The sequence below is a fragment of the Motacilla alba genome, chromosome 19 (genome assembly GCF_015832195.1).
Source record: "Motacilla alba alba isolate MOTALB_02 chromosome 19, Motacilla_alba_V1.0_pri, whole genome shotgun sequence".
In the NCBI taxonomy this organism is placed as follows: Eukaryota; Metazoa; Chordata; class Aves; order Passeriformes; family Motacillidae; genus Motacilla; species Motacilla alba.
Window position 1 is genome coordinate 2,544,119 of NC_052034.1, and position 18,150 is coordinate 2,562,268.

General features: G+C 46.8%; 1 protein-coding gene across 4 annotated transcripts in view; it reads right to left on the reverse strand.

Moving 5' to 3' along the window:
- Positions 1-7,226: 7,226 nt before the first annotated feature.
- Positions 7,227-18,150, reverse strand: part of VMP1 (vacuole membrane protein 1) — a 62,165-nt gene continuing 51,241 nt past the window's right edge. For 3 of the 4 annotated variants that reach the window (XM_038158463.1, XM_038158464.1, XM_038158465.1), the window contains 2 exons: positions 11,124-11,226; positions 7,227-9,916 (listed from right to left, as the gene is read on the reverse strand). In XM_038158463.1, coding sequence (XP_038014391.1) covers positions 9,773-9,916; positions 11,124-11,226 — 247 coding nt within the window. In that variant the 3' untranslated portion in view covers positions 7,227-9,772. Of the gene's footprint in view, positions 9,917-11,123; positions 11,227-12,135; positions 13,557-18,150 lie in introns of those variants that run through there. The other variant, XM_038158466.1, reaches the window with a different exon arrangement.

The window sequence follows — 18,150 nt, forward strand, 5'->3', positions numbered from 1 at the left end:
TACATTTGCTATATACTGTAGCTATATCCTTTTCTGACCGTTTCACTAAGCAAAACTACAACTCCTGTTTTTCTCCAAGTTATAAGCTAACTAACTTGTTAATTATTTAAACATATTTGTGATGAGGATGGCTGGTAGATTGCAGATGTAAGAACTTATCATTTGATATCATAAATACAATACATTTTCTAATTTCCAAAGTCAATTTAAGGACTTGGCTCCTTTTTTGCACGAATTTTACCACGACCACAAGGTGGTGCCCTGGGAAGCTGCAGCTCCCTCGTGGCAGGAGAAGGGATGGAATGACTTGGGAAGGCACCCACTGAATTCAAATTAATAAAAGAGAGCAGTGGAATTAAAGATTACCCAGTGACACTGAGCTCTCTTCTGCCTCAGTCAGCTCTTCATTAAAGGCAGGGAGAGCTTTGGCAATTGTTGCCATTCCCCCCATGTCTCCCACAAAAATCATCCCACAGGCCAAAAATTAACAGTTAAATCAGTCTCAAGGACTTTTTCCTTGCCAAAAGGACAAATTTCACAGTGCACCTCCATGGTTTAGTGCCATCTCATTCAAAAGATGGCAGCTCAGAGCTGGGGCCTGCTCTGGTCTGAAGGGATTTTCTGCTGTTTCTGCCTCTTTCAACCATTGTCTAATTTGGGTATTTTCACAGAAGAAACTGCAGGAAAGATTGCACAAGAAGTTCAGACAAACAGCACAGGCAATTCGAGTTTGCAGGAACAAAGGGTCAGGAAAGGAGACCATGGTGAGCTTCTCCCTCCAAAAGGCACAGCATGTTCAGCAACACAGAAATAAATTCCCCTGGTGTTTTCAGCAGATCACAAACAGAATTTCCAGAATGAGAATAGGTAACTCCATGGAAAAATGGCCAAGTCCCAGGAATCCTTTTCCTTCTCACTTCACAGAACAGGTAAAAGAGTTTTTCAAAAGGCTGAGGACAGGTAAGTGCCCTGAGAAAGCAGGAAGAGAGCAATGGGACAGTGTAGTGCTGTAGCAATAAATAACTTTATTGCAGAAATAACCTCATGTTATCTCTGTTCATAATTCCGAGCATGAGGCAAACACAGCAGGTGCTCAGTGAACCCATGAGTGATACTGAACCATATTTGTTATTTATTTATGGCACTTCAGGCTAATGGAGCAGGATATTTGGTCTTTTTTGTTTGTTTGATGGCAGAATCTGTGCCACGTCAGGAAACACAGCACACAGGTAAGATGTCTAACCTCAAAGCAAAAATTCAAGTTTTAGCTGCTATAATCCCTTACTGCTCTGGAGCAGGGGCTGACAGGAATTGTTTTAGGCATCTCTAAGCTTCTTCCTGTGAATGTTTTTCAGTCCTGAAATTCTCACACCCTTTCCCAAACTCAGCCTTCATTTTTTTTTTGATCTATGATGGGATTCCTTTATTTTTTCCCCAGGATGTGGAGAGGGTCAGAGTGTCAGGATGTGAACAGCCACTATCAAATAGTCATCACCTGCAATTACATTAAAAGGTGGAGGAGAATTCTCTTTGTAATTGATAAAATTAATTATGTAAATAGAGCCTGGAAGAAGGCCTTTATTTCATTAACAATTGCAATTAGAGAGGTAGATCAAAGGTCAGCACAAGCCCGTGGCTCAGAGGCAGGAACAGCAGAATCAGTGGCCTTGACCTTGCTTGTTGTAGGCAAAGCCCCCACAGGATGTCCATGAAGGCAGGAACAATGCTCCACAGCTCACCATTGTTCGCTGCAATGGACAGGTGCAGCTCACTTGGAAGTTGATTCAAGAACTCCAACTACAGCAGACATTTCATGAATAGGAGAACATTTATCTGACCACAAAAAAAACCCCAAAACAAACCCTCCCCCCCAAGAAAAACCCCACAAACAAAGCAAAATAAACCAAACCCACCAAAATCAAAAATAACCTTTAACAACCTGAAATGTTTTAAACACGGTTAGTGTTTATCAATGTAGTTACAAATTATTTCTTTGGGCATAAATAGATATTGGTGTTTTTAAGGTTAGACTCAGTACCAGCAGAGGAAGGGTGGAAATATGTAAGAGAAAAAAAAAAATCTGTGGTTCCCACAACAACCAGGGTTTAATACATGTAAAGAGGAAATTATATTCAAATTACCACTGAGAAGCACTAAGGTACAAAAGGGCCTTGAACGAACGAATAATTCACTTCTTTCTGCATTTGCTAATAAATTTAGTATGGATAGATATTATTAAATGAGAGCCCAAACATCCAAAAGGAAATAGGACTGAGTGTACTTTAAAGAAATCTGCTTTTTGCTGGACTCCACTTTAAAAACTGCACAAGAGGAATCAGGGAAGTGATTCATGGATCCGATATAGCACAAAAAACTCCCAAAAGGAACTGAGTGCTGACTTTCCTCAAGGGCAGCCCTGACAGAGCTTTTCCAGAGCAGCAAATTCCCCCGGAGCTTCCTGCTGCAGCCTCTGCCCACGCTGCCGGGGCACAGCCCGCACACTCGGGCGGCTTTGAACGGCCTGGAAGCGCAGCTGATAATCCGAGTCTGAGCCGCGGAGCCTTTCCGGCTCTTTCAGCCCCAGCGGGGCTCACAATGCTCCCTCCTGAGCCCGCACTGTGGGAACCCTGGCCCTGCAGGCCGGGCCGCTTCCCCTGCCCGGCTGGGGCAGGACTCGGCCCCCGCCCTGGAGCGGCGCAGCCCGGCTTAACCCTTTCCAGCAGCGGCAAGAACGAAATACTCCCGCCGGCCACGGGGAAAAGGTGGAAACGGCCCCAGAGAAGAGACTGGAGAAGCTGCTCGTTAGGAAATCAAGGCAATTTTTAGAGTTAAGGTGCTCCATGATAAAGAGCATGGAAGGGATGTAAATTGTAACCCCTTGTTCATACGAGCCTGAGAGATACCAAACAGTGGCTCCCAAGAGAGTCACACTCATCTGTGTGAATTAGGTGCTAGAAACCTTGTCTTAAAACCAAACTTAAAAATCCCAAATGTTACACTGTAAGATAGAAAAATCAGTAAACTGAGGGTGTTCTCTAGGCCAAAACTCCTGGTTTAAAAGTAAAAGCACTAAGTGGAGAAACTAAAACAAGCCACTGGTGAAACAAAACAAAAAAAAAAACCAAACAAAAATACATAAAAACATTTCTTGAGCTTTTGTTTCACTGATTGTGTGTGAGGAGAAAGGAGCCCCGTGCTGGATTTGCACTGAAATGGGGGCATTCTGCTAAAATGATTATTGGACATATTTGGTGACATGGACAATAACATGTTTATTTAAGGCTCGCAGAAATACACTCCAGTTGCCTGAGACGGTGTCATTGTGGGCAGATGGCAGGACTGGATTGGAATTTCTGCCCAGCAGTGTCCAAGATGTAAAGGATCATTCAGAGGATCAGGAGAGCAGAGCCCCCAGAGGGGCACAGGATGAAGGTGGAACCAAATCCTGCCTGGGCTGGGCTGGCAAGGGCAGCTGTGGCTGCTCCCTGCAAGCTCCTCAGTGAGGCTGCTGAGAGCTGGGCTCCAGGTCACAGCCCTGCCTCCCCGATGGCCCGGAGCCATCCTGAGCTCAAGGATCCATCTTTCCATGGAGGTGCTTGCTGCTGCTGGCCTGGCCTTCTGCCGCTTGCCAAGAAAACTCTGGGAAGTTTCCTCCCCACCCCACTCTGGGCAATTCCAGCCTGTGTGAGCTGACTGGGAGTCATTGGAGTCAGCAATTGTGTTTATGGAGTGATTTGGAGTTGTGAATTTCACCTTTATGGGCTGAATTTTGGTGAAGAAACCAAATGCAACTGACAGAACAGTCCAAACCATACACATGGCACTGAAAGACCAAAAATCCAATTAAATACTCTGCTCCCAAGAAGAAAGCTTCCATTCCTCCCCACCAGCCACTAGCTCAGAGTTTCACATTATTTTCCTCTCTAAAAATTTAGTCAGGCTTCCCCTCAAACCCTGTATTTTCACATAGAAAACAGACACAAACCTGATGTGCGCTGTGAAAGGAGAGCTCACTCTTCAGTGACATCAGCAAGGAAACCTCAGCACGTGGGGTCCTGTTCCAGCTGAACAAACCTGCAGGAACAGGCCTGAGCTTGGCCAAAAACGGCTCCACACGAGGGCACAGAGGCTCCAAGGCCCGAGGGAGGGGACAGCAGCGACAGTTTCAAGCAAGGGCTCTCAGGCTCTGCCAAACAACACTTCAGCCCTTTCCTTTTTCAGGGAATTGGAAGGATCTCTCAGTCACAACTGGAAACCATTGCCAGAGATTGCCTCACTTCCCCCACAAACACCTGGCTCCTCCTGGGCCACGAGGCTCCAGGGCTGCCCTGGGCTCTGCTCCACGCAGGAGTGGGAGAGACACTTTGCCCAGGAGTTAAAGGAGGCAACAGAATTAAAATCACCGCTTGCAGTAGCAAAATACTGCTTTGAAAATGGATTTGGAACCCATTAGTTGGGAGTCAAGTAAATACCGGCTTCAGGCATCTTAAAAGCTTCTTCCTTGCTGCTCCCCACCTCGAGCCTTACACAACACCCAGGAATGCACTGCCTGTGTCACAAGAGGCCACTGGGCTGAGGAGAGACCTGCAAACGCAGGAATCTGAGAAATGAAACGTTATGAAAATATCCTAAATATGAGGAGCTCTCCAGAAAGCAGCTGCAGCAAAGCGGGCACTGGGAGCACTGAGGTTTCCATCCAGCCCAGAGAGGTTTTGTGACCGTGGTGGGATTTGCAGGAGGTTGTAAATCTGAGTGTGTTTTCTCTCTGAGACAGAGAAATGCCGAGCACAGAAACTTGTGTTTTCCCATCTAAGGATGGAAAAATCCTATTAACCTTTCTGAGGAAAGCCACAGTGCCTCAAAGGGTGAGCCTTGAACAAGGTATTGATGCTTTAATCAGCAGCAGGTTCTTTCCAGACAGCACAGAGGCAGCACGAGGTCATTCCCTGTGGATGCAACAGCCCTGGGAAATGCACTGGCTCTGGTAGGAATTTCTTACAGGTGACACCAGAGTCACCAGAGTCCCCGGCCCATTCTGGAGGCCCAGAAGAGCGGTTTGCAGGAGCCGGGTGTGGCTGTTATCAGAGCAGGAACAATACCCCGAGCTGACTCTGCTCCCTCTCGCCTCGCAGCAGGAAGGAGCCGCCGGTTTCCTCATTGCCACTGCCCGGGCAGCCCCGGGAACAGCCCAACAATGACCTGGGAGCACTGCCCTGGAAGATTCCACACGAGCTCAGCAGCTCCTCACACCAGCTCTGCTGAGAGGTGACCTTTGGTTTAATGCTAATGGAGTCACTGCTCTTTGACTCAATTCAGGGATGATAATAATAATAATAAATTAATAAAACCTCCTCAGCACAACGAAGGGCAGTGCTAAAGCAAACTAACCCCAAGCTGGGCTCGTCCACAGGTTCCATTTGCACCTTTGTTCCACCACACCTGGACACCAGCAGCACCGAGGGGCCTCAACAGCCTCTGTACTGGTAATTCAAACATGGCAATAATCACCTTTTTTGACAAAAACACCGGGGTTTTTCCTGAATTTTTAACACATTCCAAGCAGTCACAGATTGCAGGGCTCTCCCTGTTTTCTGGGAGGTGACAGAACAGTGGTGAGTTTCTGTTGGAGCTCCTTCCCCTCTTGTGACAGCTGACCCAGGTTGTTCCAGCCTCTCCCTCTGCCAGAACAATGCTCTGCTGCCTTTCATGAAGGCAGAGTGGATGCATCAATAAACCAGTGAAATGTATGAAGAAATTCAGGCCAGCAGTTCATGCCCTCCATCAGGCACCTGAATTAGCAAAGCCGCAGCAGGCTCAGAGAGTTCTTCACCATAATCCTTCTGAAAATGACTTTGCAGGAGCATATGCAAATATTTCCCTCCTGTCTGAACGCACCAGAGGGGCTTCACAGGGGAGGGGACTGCTCCAGTCCTGTCACCCGGGGTCCCAGTGATCCAGCACGGATCCCTCACCTGCCCTGCAGGATCCCCTCCTCCACCAGCTGCAGTCTGGCGAGAGCTGGGTGAAGTACTCACTGTTTCCTTACTGCTTCCCTTCTTCTTCTCCAAAAAACCAACCAAATTTACAGCAAAAAAAGCAGAATTTTAAATCTCAGGGGAGTCATTCCAATTACCTTATCTAGAACTACATTCAGCCTTTCAACTGCTGATTGCAAAGTATTTTTTAACCATGTGCTTCAGAGAAAACTGATTATTTTTACCTCCAAAGAACACCCAAGCCCCACTACTCTTTCCACTTGCCATCAGTTTGGGTCACCAATATTTATATTCCTCTTGATAATCAGGGGAATGTCCAGAGTGTTTTGCTTGCATTAGCAGTGCCTGCAGCGAGAGGGAGGCCGATTCTAACACATTAAATGACGAAGCCCAAAGCACAGCAGGGGAGGACTTTCTGGAACAGCACCAAGCCACTGCGGAGCGTTGGTGACAAGGATCTCTGAGCAGGAACAGGCAGCTGGGGGAGTTGTGAGGGAGCTGCTTGAGCAGAACCGGCAGGGCAGGGCTGAGGACAGGGAGCAGCAGCTTTCTGACTGCTCTGATGGATGGGAGGCTGCAACTGCACTGACCTGACCTGGCTCGCTGTGACCTGAGCTCTGCTGACACCAACAATCCCTGCTGCTGGGGCACTGCCACCTCTGAGGTGTGGGGAGGCACAATCCTCAGGGCAGGCAGGAAAACAGGGAGAGAACCCAAAGGAGGAGGAGCTGCAGCCCCACCTGACCTCGTTTCACAGATAATGAGACTAAAAAAAATAAAAATCTGTCACATTAAAGCCATTAGTTGTTCTTGCAGGGATGTTACTTCCGTGTGATTTTCAGTCATTCCCAGAAAAAAAAAAAAAAAAGCAAGAGCAAGATACTTTATTTAGTGTCTAACTGCACAAAACAGCAGCTAAAAATAGGGATTTGTGCCAAGATTGTTCCTCTTGCAAGAATCCCTTTGGATTTGTCCCTAACACACTGAACTGACTGACTGCTTCTAATGTGTAATGAAGAGATGTACAACTAAAGGAAACTTTGGGTTAAGGGAGCAAAATCCACGTTTTCAGGTCAAATGCTAAAGGCTGAGTGTTCCTCTGAAGGCACAAAATGCAACTGCTGAATTATCTTTGTGCTCACACCGGAGAATGTTTGGGACAGCAAATGTCACAGTGTTACCAGGAGAGTTCAGTACAGAGAATGGAAACAATCCAGCTGAAATAAACACTGGGAAACGTTATTTCTTTGTTTATTTAAGCAATCATAAAACTATCCATTGCAATCTCATCAGGTTTGTGTCACTTTTCTTTCTATTATTATGGGTTTTTTTTACCTTTCACCAAGTCTTATCTCCCAGATAAAAGCAGGTAGAATGATCACTCCTTTCTTTAAATAGTCTTAGAAAGCTTCAAAATAACAGCAGAGCTTATTGGAATGGACACATGGAAACACAAGCTGAAGAACAACAGAGATATATATATATATATATATTTCACGCCATAAATATGTAAACATATTGAACCAAAAGTGGGAAAAAGCTTTCAGTTTTCCTTGTGGTTTTCCAGCAGGCAAGAGGCAGAATTCTAAGGAGACCTCTAAAGCATTTAGAAATGTGCAATTTATTGGTTCAGGCTCTAGGAGAAAGGGTTTTTTCTCTTTTAGTTATTGTTGCAGTGTCCTGATTCCAACCTGAGAACACACAGGGACCCCAGCATGCCATCAACGCCATCCCATCCCAGAAGTGTGAGGTTAATAAATACCTGCATCCCTCAGGTGACAGATCTGGGGACCAGAAAGCTGCCACTGGGAGCAGGGAGAGCAGCCACGGGCTGTCACTGATCCAGTGTCCTGAGTGATGCCCTACAAAGTGCAACCCCGAGGGTCTGCAGGCTGAAAAGGTCAAGTTACAAACACAGCTGTGGGGTTTGGAGTTGTACCACCACAAGTTCTTTGTGACATTATTGTCAAAGGCCGTATTCAGGCCAAAAAAAAAAGGTAAATTTATTAAATACTGTTCACCTCTTAAAGTCCACCAGGAGCAGGTGCTTGGAACCGCCTCGCACCAACTCCTGCTCTGGAACTGAATCTGCTGCACAGCCCCTGCCCACCCCACCTGCCTGCAGCTCCCAGGCAAGCCAAGAGAAAGGTACAAACCTCAGCCCAGGGCAGCCTCACCTTCGGCAGGGCTTTGTCCTGCAGGACCCGAGCTACTGCCAGCCCCAGCACAGCCAGGATGTGCTGCTGGTGCTCAATGGAAACAGCTGGGGATGGATGAGGAAGATGAGAGATACCAAAATGTCAGACAGCCTACCGACTGTTGTTGCCATGAGATCCAACAGTCAACATCAGTCTGATAAGCTATCCGACAGGATGGTACAGCCGCGGCGGCACCGCGCTGGAACACCCCGGGCTCCAACACGGCACGGCTGCCTCCAGCCCTGCCCACCTGGCCAAGGAGCAGCCTCAGCCGAGCCGAGCTCTGGGCTCGGGGCCACCTCCTGAGAATGCTCATTAGAAAGGCAAACGAATTCTTGGCGCTTACCCCCCTAGGATAAAAATAAAAACCAATTGTTCACGAGTGATGAGAGCAATGCAGGTAGAGCAGCAGCGGGGAGCGAGGCGCTGGGGAGGGAAAAGAGCTGCTTTAGTATCAGTTCTGTTCCTGGGAATCGGAACTGGCACACGCTGATCGGAACAAATCCGACTTTAAAGCATGAGGGTAAAGGTTCTCCAGAGTTCTCTGCACATTACTGGGTGCACAAAATCTGCTTTCAGCTGGAATCTGAACTCTTCCCCCTCTCTTCTCCTCCACTGCCCACAGTTCAGGGCTCAGGGGCAAACACCTGAGCAGAATTTAAGATAACCAATCTTGTTCTCTATTTCACCTACTTCAGCACTGACTGTGCTTCAAGCAAGGCATGGCCTTCCTCCTCCCTTTGCTAAGCAAAAGGTTCTGAAGAAAAAAGAACAAAAAAAGAACAAAACAAAAAAAGAACAAAGGGTTTGAGCACCATTAGTGCAGGAAGGGTGAGCAAACAGGCACAGAGCATCCAAAGGTGAGAGAGGAAAAGAAACAGCTCAAAAAGACTGACACAAGAAATTCTGGAATGATCATAAGATGACTTTATAAAGTTTTTATCTTAACTTCATTCTAAATATACAGAATAAAAAATGTTGGCTTCAGCATTTTGACATCAACCATCTCTGCTAACATCATGAAGTTGGAGAGGGTGGCTTTTCCAGCGTGCAATGCAATGGGACACTGGGAATTCAGACAGAACAGCCTTACCATGAGGGACATGCAACAGTTTGTACCCAACCTGGACTCAGTTATTTACATTTTCATGGTCTGGAAACTTATGGAAAAAGCAAACCAGCCACCCTTCAAAAGAAAGTGTTACCCTCAGGTGAGTCTGAAGTTAAATCAGGAGATGGGGAGTATTAAATCATCCGTTTTGGAAGTAATTTGGAAGGACAACATTTGTGTTAAACTCCATTTAACATCCCCCTGCCCATGCTGTAAAACACAAGCCAGACTCGTGAAGCATTCACACCTTACCGTAACGTTTATAAGTTTGTCAATGAAACCGTTGCTCTAATATCCAAATTACTTTCAAAATCAAACAAAAAAAAAACTTGTTAAGACTTGAAAATTGATGTTAAAAATTTTTTCCCCCTTTTGAATAATGTTGTTTTTTAAACATATGAAAAGTTGTGTCATTTCTCGTGTCTGCCAAGACCCGTCCTGAGGGGTTTTCCCCATTTTTCCCAAGCTCATTTGGTTTTTTCTTCGGAGTACATCTTCTGTTGCAGTCGCTTGGCATAGCTCTGGGCCATGGAGTTGATTATAGATAAGATAAAATAACAAACCATGACAATCACCAGTTTTTCAAATATCCAGGATAGCCAGTTTTCCCCCTGAAGAGACAAAACAGAAGGAGGAGGAGAATGAAGATTAGTGGACAGGAACACGGAGAGTTCTGGGTGAAAGGGGAAAGCCTGAGCGTGTCTCTATTCTGCAATAATCAGTTTAAAACCAGGAACCAAGTGCGAGCTGACAGGGTTCCTGCAGGTCCCTCTGCAAAGCCGACTTTAGTCCCTTGAAAGACAATGCAGGAGGGGCAGCCAAACCCACTGGCGGGCAGATGATCATTGCCAGTGCTCCCGAAGTGATTTATTATTCCCAGTATTGTCTGGGCTTCCTTAACAATTCGCGGAGCTCAGAGTTAGCAGCCCCCGCCTGTCACTCCCTGTTCCTCGCAAAGCAATCGGGTCCTTGGTTAACAGTGGGGATTTTCCCCCAGATCGCCTTTTCTGGCTCGTCTCCCCGTTAGGATCCCACTCTTTGGTGGCCCTGAAGCTCCGGAGCCGGGGCCGCTTGCAGCGTTTTATTCACGGGAATTTGAAGTTGAGCTTTGAGTCAAAGGAGGGCAGCAAAGCCCAGCTCAGCATCTGCGCTCGTCTCCCGGCACAGCCTCCCCAGCTCCGGCTCTTTGTGGGAACACACGGGCACAGGGACCTTCCCAACACTGAAATGTCAGCTGCGTCCCTGGATTTTATCTCCAAAGGCCTCAGCAGCCTAAAGAATTTCACGCCAAAGCTGCTCTGTCCCACTGAAAATTCAGGGTGAGCTTTTAAAAATACTTTTAAAAAACTAAGCACTTTTTAAGTATCAAAGGACACTTCTGCCCCTTGTACCTGCCCGGAGCACTGTAACTTCTTTTCCTTTCAAAGACTAAAGGCTTGGGGATTTTATTTCTCTTACTGTCCACTGAGCCACAGATCCCACTGGCTTCTGAAGCACCGGTGCTGCCCAGTTTGTCACCATTTCACGTGGAAAGGCAACTTTTTTTCCCTTAAATTGAACTTTCCAAAGAGGCAGCTAACGCAGAGGCAAGGCAAGCCACCGGGTTTGATTTATACTTTCATTTTTTCTCTAAAGAATTTAAATCCAGTAGCACACAATATTTTTAATTCCCAGGTTGCTTTTAAAAAGAGATTTTTAGCTATTCCCTGGGTCAGTGCAGATCTTGGAGAAACAGAATGGGCAGTTATGTTTGTAAAAACTACAAGTCAGGGAAGGGAAAAGTGAGCCGGGGAGGGAGGGAGGCAAAGAGGGTCTTACCTGTGGCACAGCACTGTCGGATTTGTGGTGAAGTTTTATCCTCTGAGCTTCCAAATATTCTTGAAATGGCTTCTGAAGAGAAGGACCTATACTCGGAATAGCACTGATGGAAAGTCCATCCCAGAGAACAAGACAAAATAGAGGAGGAAAAAAAAAGGAAAAAAACATTTTTTGTTTTTAAACTTACCACTTTATCTAATCAGAACAAAGTTCAGGCTGAGCCACAGCTCAGCAGAGAACTCGAAGCTACTCGAGAAAACAGAAACCAAAGAAATAAATCACATTTCATCTTTTCATCTGATACTTCGGGAGGGATGCATTTCCCCAGATCCTCAAAAAGTGCTTAAAAAGAAAAATCTTTCTGAGCGAGGCAGCGCTGGGAAGGGAGGAGGAAGCCGAGAGCCGGAGCATTTCCTGGGAGGCAGCAGCGCCGAGAACCCAATGAATGACTTCGGAGAAGTCCCACATTTATCAGCGGCAGTTCCTGTAAGAACTGGTTTGAACCGATTAATAAGGAAATGACTGGGGCTTGTGTCATCCCTCGGTTAAAAAAGAAACTGCTCGCCCAGGCCTCGCCCCTCTCCCGCACGGAGCCGGCCCCTCTGCCCGGCCAAGTCCTTTTTAGGACAAGCCGTGCGTCATCCCGGCCCCGAAAGAATGCGGGAGCGATCCTGGAGCGCCTCCCCCGAGCCGGGATTAACAAAGGAACAAAGGAGCGCCTCCGAGCCCCGAGCCCTCAGCCCCGAGCCCGGGGCCCTCAGCCCCGAGTCCCGAGCGCTGCCCCGGCCTGAGCCCTGAGTCCCGAGCCCTCAGCCCCGAGCCTGAGCCCTCAGCCTGAGCCCTCAGCCCCGAGCGCTGCCTTGGCCCGAGCCCTGAGTCCAGAGCCCCCTCAGCCCCGAGCCCCGAGCGCTGCCCCGGCCCCAGCCCTGAGTCCAGCGCCCCCTCAGCCCCGAGCCCTGAGCCCTGCCCCGGCCCGAGCCCTGAGCCCTCAGCCCCGAGCCCTCAGCCCTGAGCCCGGGGCCCTCAGCCCCGAGCCCGAGCCCTCAGCCCCGAGCCCTCAGCCCGAGCGCTGCCCCGGCCCGGGCCCTCACACAGCCCCGCTCCTAAAGCCGGGACCAGCCCGGCCTGAGAACGGCAGCGCTCGGCTCTCGGCAGCCTCCAGCCTTCCCAGCAGCTTTTCCTTAAATCCTACTCAGCAGGAGAGCCAAACCTCTGTAAGGATGGTCACAACCCTTCAAAGCCTCCCCAAATTCCAATATAAATTCGAAATGATCAGCAGGAACCCCGCGGCCTGAGCTGTGTGGGGAGAACATTCCCAAAGTCGGATCCACCCCATCCTAACCCCAGCACAGGGCAGTTCTCACTGCTGACCAATTAAATCGTAAAGAGAAGGGAGATTCTGATTTTTGTTTCATTTTAAAGAAAGCACTGTGTTCTTCTACATTATTCAATTCCCCAAATTCAAATATAAATTCAAAATTATCAGCAGCAACCCCACGGCCTGAGCTGTGTGGGGAGAACATTCCCAAAGTCGGATCCACCCCATCCTAACCCCAGCACGGGCAGCTCTCACTACTGACCATTAAATTGTAAAGAGAAGGGAGATTCTGATTTTTGTTTCATTTTAAAGAAATCTACATTATACATTATCATGCACGTGGTCTTCTACATTAAAAAAACTCACCTGAATTTTGATTATTTTGTTTTATTATACCCTCTACTCCTGCTGCTACTCCAGGGAGGGTTTAGTAAACATACATGTCATACACATGGTCTTCTACATTAAAAAAACTCACCTAAATTTTGATTATTTGGTTTTATTATACCCACTACTCCTGCTGCTACTCCAGGGAGGGTTTATAAAACCCTTCAGACCCGAGGTACACCAGGTGTACGTCCAAGGAGTTGTACAATTGCCCATCTCCCTCCCCGTGGCTCAAACCCTTCCCCTCAGCCTCCTGAACTGACACCATATTCTCTTTTCCAGGCCGAAGCCCAATTAAAAAATAACAGCTTTCTAATTTTAGGAATTTATGAAAAGCACGAAACAAAGTGTCTCATTCTCCTCCAGTAAATCTATTTATTTCCTTCATGGCTGGGGGCAAAGGAGGTTTTTTGAACCCATTTCCCAGCAAAAGGTCGTTTCCCTCGTGATTCACCGCCGGGTGAGGAAATTCTGTGCCCGGACTGGTAAAAATTCTGGGAAAAAAAAAAAAACAAAAAACCCTGTGGTGCCCAAAGCACGTCCCTTATCCATTTCCTACAAGATGTGTCAGTGTTCCAGAGGATTCCAATGATCCAGAGGTGGCTCAGCACTGCCCTTTCCTGGGAATGCTCTCCCAGGACCCGCGGGACGAGTCACGCCTGGAACACCGGCGACATTTTGAGGTTTCTTTTCTTTCTCACCCAATCCTTGGGAGGCCTGAGGAGCGACTGCAAGGTAATGGTTTACTTTTGAACTTCTGCACGATTATGAAATGAGGAATATTTAAATGGTGAGGGATCAATGATTAACAGGGTGGTGTTGGAATGACTCCGTTCCTCACCCAAAACTGAACTCGGTCAGTCCCCAAATCGAATTAAACACAGAACAAAGACATGAAACCCAAGAGCAGAGCCTTGAGGAGCTCCTGGTGCATCAAAACAATATTTCAAAATTTTTCTCACTAAATAATTCACTTTTTATTTCCTTTTCTGGGCATGACTATTTGTTAAGTGCACAAAATTAATTTTATCAAATCCATTTGGAAGAACTTCAGGATCCTAAAAGCAAGTACCTCAGCTCCTGTTTGTGGTACATTTGTAAATATTTTAATTCTGAAAAAAAATGTGCCCAGATTTAAATAAGGAGTGAAAAAAGGAGAGGAAAGCCTAGAAAATCAGGGATCCACATGAAATTCTTGAAATCCCATCTCGGCAGCACAGTGTTGGTTACTGGTGCTTTTTTGGACAAAATGAAATCATTTAATCACTTATGTGCCACCTGATATCCAAAGGCATAATCTTAAATCTAAAAATCTTTAAAAGAATTTAATTTGATTTAGGTGAGTTCTGTGTCCCTGCAAAGCTCACAAATCCAGCCCAGAGATCCCTCGGTGCTGACCCGAGGAGAGGAGGGGGAATTGGGGATGAATTTTGTGGGATCCGGGTGGGACCAGGCAGGGCCAGATTTGCATCACAATTCCTGCACTCAGCACCTCCAAAAACCCGCGGATTTCCCAGCACTGCAGCAGGAAGATGCTGGGAGATAACCCCGGGAAAATCCAAACCCAATTCCCTGCTGCTCCTTCGGGAATCAAACCCGTTGGTTTTCAAACCCAGAATATGGAAGGAGAAATTAAGATTCAGAAGTTGTTTTTATCCAGAAGTTGTTCTAGAAACTCTTAATGTTAAAATTTAAATTTTCGTTTGGATTCATCCTGATTCTTTGCTAAGTTTTAATGTTTCACAAGGAGTTGAAACAGAGAACAGGCTCCCCGAAATTGCAGCAGCCTTTGGTAATCCTAAATTCACTAAAATGGTAACATTTTAGTAAAAACCATGATTTCTGTTCTAATACTACAACAGAAACACCCATAAAAATTGGATTCACTGAAAAAACCCTCTTGGTGCCAGTTTTCAGAACAATTACCTGGTATTTGTAATTCAACAGATGCACTTTTTGGTTTTTTTTAAACTCAGAGCTACAATTTCTATCCAAAAGGCAAATTCTAAAGCTCTTTTTCTAATAAATAAAACAAAACTCCCCATTTGTTTAGAGCACCACATGACAGAAATTCAGCAAAGTTGCTCAAGGATTATTTTAAAAGTTACACCAAGAACCTGCAGAGTCTGACTCCAAAAACTTCCAGTCCAGTTACAGCAAATTTGAGTTTAAATTTAATTAATTTGCTTTTCCAAGAACAACCGTCAGCAGTTGCACCTCAAATGCCTTTCACTGGTTGTTAAATGATTTTTGGGTAACTTTAAATCTTTTTAACAGAACCTTTGGAACTACAGAAAGATTTTTCTCAAAGGCATCGGGATGAAGCACCAACCCCAGAGGAGAAAAAAATTGTATTTTCCCTGGGCCAGCTTACAAAAAGTAGGAAGTTGTTTGATATTCCAGTCATCTGCATTTTTACTACTATTAAAATACTTATTTATAACGATTTAATGATGATATTTGCATTTCTGAAAGGCATCATTTTCATCCTACGAGGTCTTTAGGAGCAGGGGTTGCTCCTGAGTGACTGGAATCTCTCAGCCTGTGCTTTGGGAGGTTGGGAACACTCAGGGAATTAATTCCAATCTGCTAAATCCTCAAGCACAGCTCTCTGTAAATGCTGGGTGTCATTGCACCAACATCTCACAAAAAATATGTCACACCATAAATGAGGATATAAAATTCCTATTTTATCAAAGCATTTGTGCATATTTGTTCACTTTTCCAGGGAGAAATGTTAGAATTCCCAAGTGGTTTCCAAAAAAAACGAAGCTGCCACTGTGGACTCAAATTTTGGGAACAAAACCATGGGATTTTTCATCAATGAAAATTTGAAAGTTTATGGAAGTTTCTTATTTGAGGCCTCGGACACCAAATGATGCTGAAGCAGCTGATGAATAACCCTGAGCTGTTCTCAAACTGATCCTGATGGAAGTGAAAATGGAAATGAGAACCTCAGAGCAGCCAGCCCTGAGTCTGAGCCCTGAGAGCAACTGGGATCCATCCCAGTGGGATGTCAGGAAACTGGGAGCACTGGGGGTGGGTCACAAACATGGGAGTTAATTTAATTTAATTTAATTTAATCACAGAAATTCTAACCTGGAGGAAAACCAGAGCCCCGTGGGGGTGCAAACAAGGCTGGACACACCTGGGGAAGGTGATGCAATATTGAGTCAGGCTCCACTTTATGGATAATCCCTCCAATATTCACAGCCCTCAGCTTGGAAAATCCCTCTGACTCCACACACTGGGGCAAACACCAGCAGGTTTTGCCCAGATTCAGCTTTTTGGGCTGAAACAGCCGGAGAAAAACATCCCTTGGGAAACGGCAGCACAGTTCCAAAGGAAGAACACAGGGAAGAGCTCCGACACAGCAGCAGCAAATCCCTGGGGCTTTGGCACTGCCCAAGGCCAGGGATTATCTCCTGCTGCAGAGAAGGGAGGGAAGAGGCACTGAAGGATCCCACAAAGAAAGGGAACGTGCTGGGATGGGCTCCTCCCTGCCTGGACCGTCAGCTCTTTTCAGATAGTTTATTTCAACTGGGTTAATGACAGCCAGGCCAGAGGGGCAAGGCAAAGGCTGTCACCTTCGCAGCACTGATGGAAACATCACTGAACAATCCCACCAACACCAGCCGAGCGAGATTCCCCTTTCTCCATTCCCCTGTGAGAACACAGGAAAAATCCACCCTGCAGCTCCAAAGCAATAAAACATTTAGGAACAAGCAATAAAACATTTAGGAGCAGGCACTGAATTTGGGGATTTCAGTATTTAGGGTATTTCAGCCACCCCTCCCTCAAAAATTTCACTCCAGCACGGTGGTATCAACTTCTTTGGAAGTCAGGTATTTTAAAACCATTGAAAAACAGATTCCAGTGGAAATATTTTTATGTCAGCGGCCAATTAGCAAAGCTGATTCATTTGCATAACGTGTCCCTTGTCTCAACAGGGCACCTTTCTTCGCGTGAGCCCTCTGAGCCTTCAATGGTTAATTTTTTTCCAGACAGTGATCTAAACTGGCTCAACGGTTAGTATTTTAATGAGCTGTCATTTCCTGTGCTGATAAAGATTCTCACAGTATTTAAACCATCCACTTCCCCGAGGCTCCACCACCAGCAGGACCCTGAAGTGACTCACAGGGGCTCAGCCTGGGCCTGACTCAGCCCTGGGAGCTGGGCCTGCCCAAAAAACCTGGAATCCTTAGGCCCAAAACCTCCTGGGAGGGCCCAAAAAACCTGGGGCTGGGGCTGCCCAAAACCTGAATCCTGGGAGCTGGGGCTGCCCAAAACCTGAATCCTGGGAGCTGAGACTGCCCAAAACCTGAATCCTGGGAGCTGGGGCTGCCCAAAACCTGAATCCTGGGAGCTGAGACTGCCCAAAACCTGAATCCTGGGAGCTGGGGCTGCCCAAAACCTGGCTTAGGTTTAGGGAAACCTGGGGCTGGGGCTGCTCAAAATTTGGGTAAGGCTTGGGAAACCTGGGGCTGCCCAAAACCTGACTCCTGGGGTCTGGGGCTCCCCAAAGCTGGACCTTTGCAGCCCAACCTGAGGAGCAAGCAGAGCCCCCAGCAGCACCCCTGGCCTCAGCTCAGCCCTGGGGCTGAGCTGTTCTCTGTGTCCAGAGCTCTGAAGCTGCAGAAAATAAACCTGGTTTATGGTCAGGTTTAACAGGAAGGTTTTGGGGTTAAAAGGCTCCTTGGCAGCTTCATTTGCTGTCTGAGATGGGGGAAGGAAAGCTCCTGGTGGAGGTTACAAGGCTCAAATGGGCCCAGGTTTGACGTGGCTCACCTGAGCCACGCTCCAGTGGCCAGGGCAGCCCAGGAGGCTCCAGGGCTTTCTTCCTTGGGACATTCTGTTATGTTCCATCCGTGCTTTCAAAATTAGGAATTGCAACATCTCTGACCTGGCCGTCCTCAGCTCTGCTCACTGCTGCTCTTTGGAACCAAACTTCTGCTCGCTTTTTAAAGATACTTTTTTTTTTAAAAAACTCAATTTAGGGAAAAAAATCTTTGCTTATTCAGTTAAATCCTTCAAGCCTTTTGCAAATAAACTCTTCTAATTCTGTTGTGATCCACTGGCAGGCTTTCAACACCAAAGCTCCTCAAATTTCAGCCACATCTGTGTCCCTTTCAGGGCAATAAAGCCATTTTTGTGTGGAGCTGCTCTGCTGTGCTCAGGACACATCCCCCAGGTTTCTGATGTACCTGTGGCAGGAAGGTTGTTGAGTTTTCAACCAACAATGTCAAGGGGATTGGTTTAATCTTCCAAAATTCCTCCCAGGAGGTTGTGAGGCCACTGCCCAGCTCTTCCCACCCCAGGACA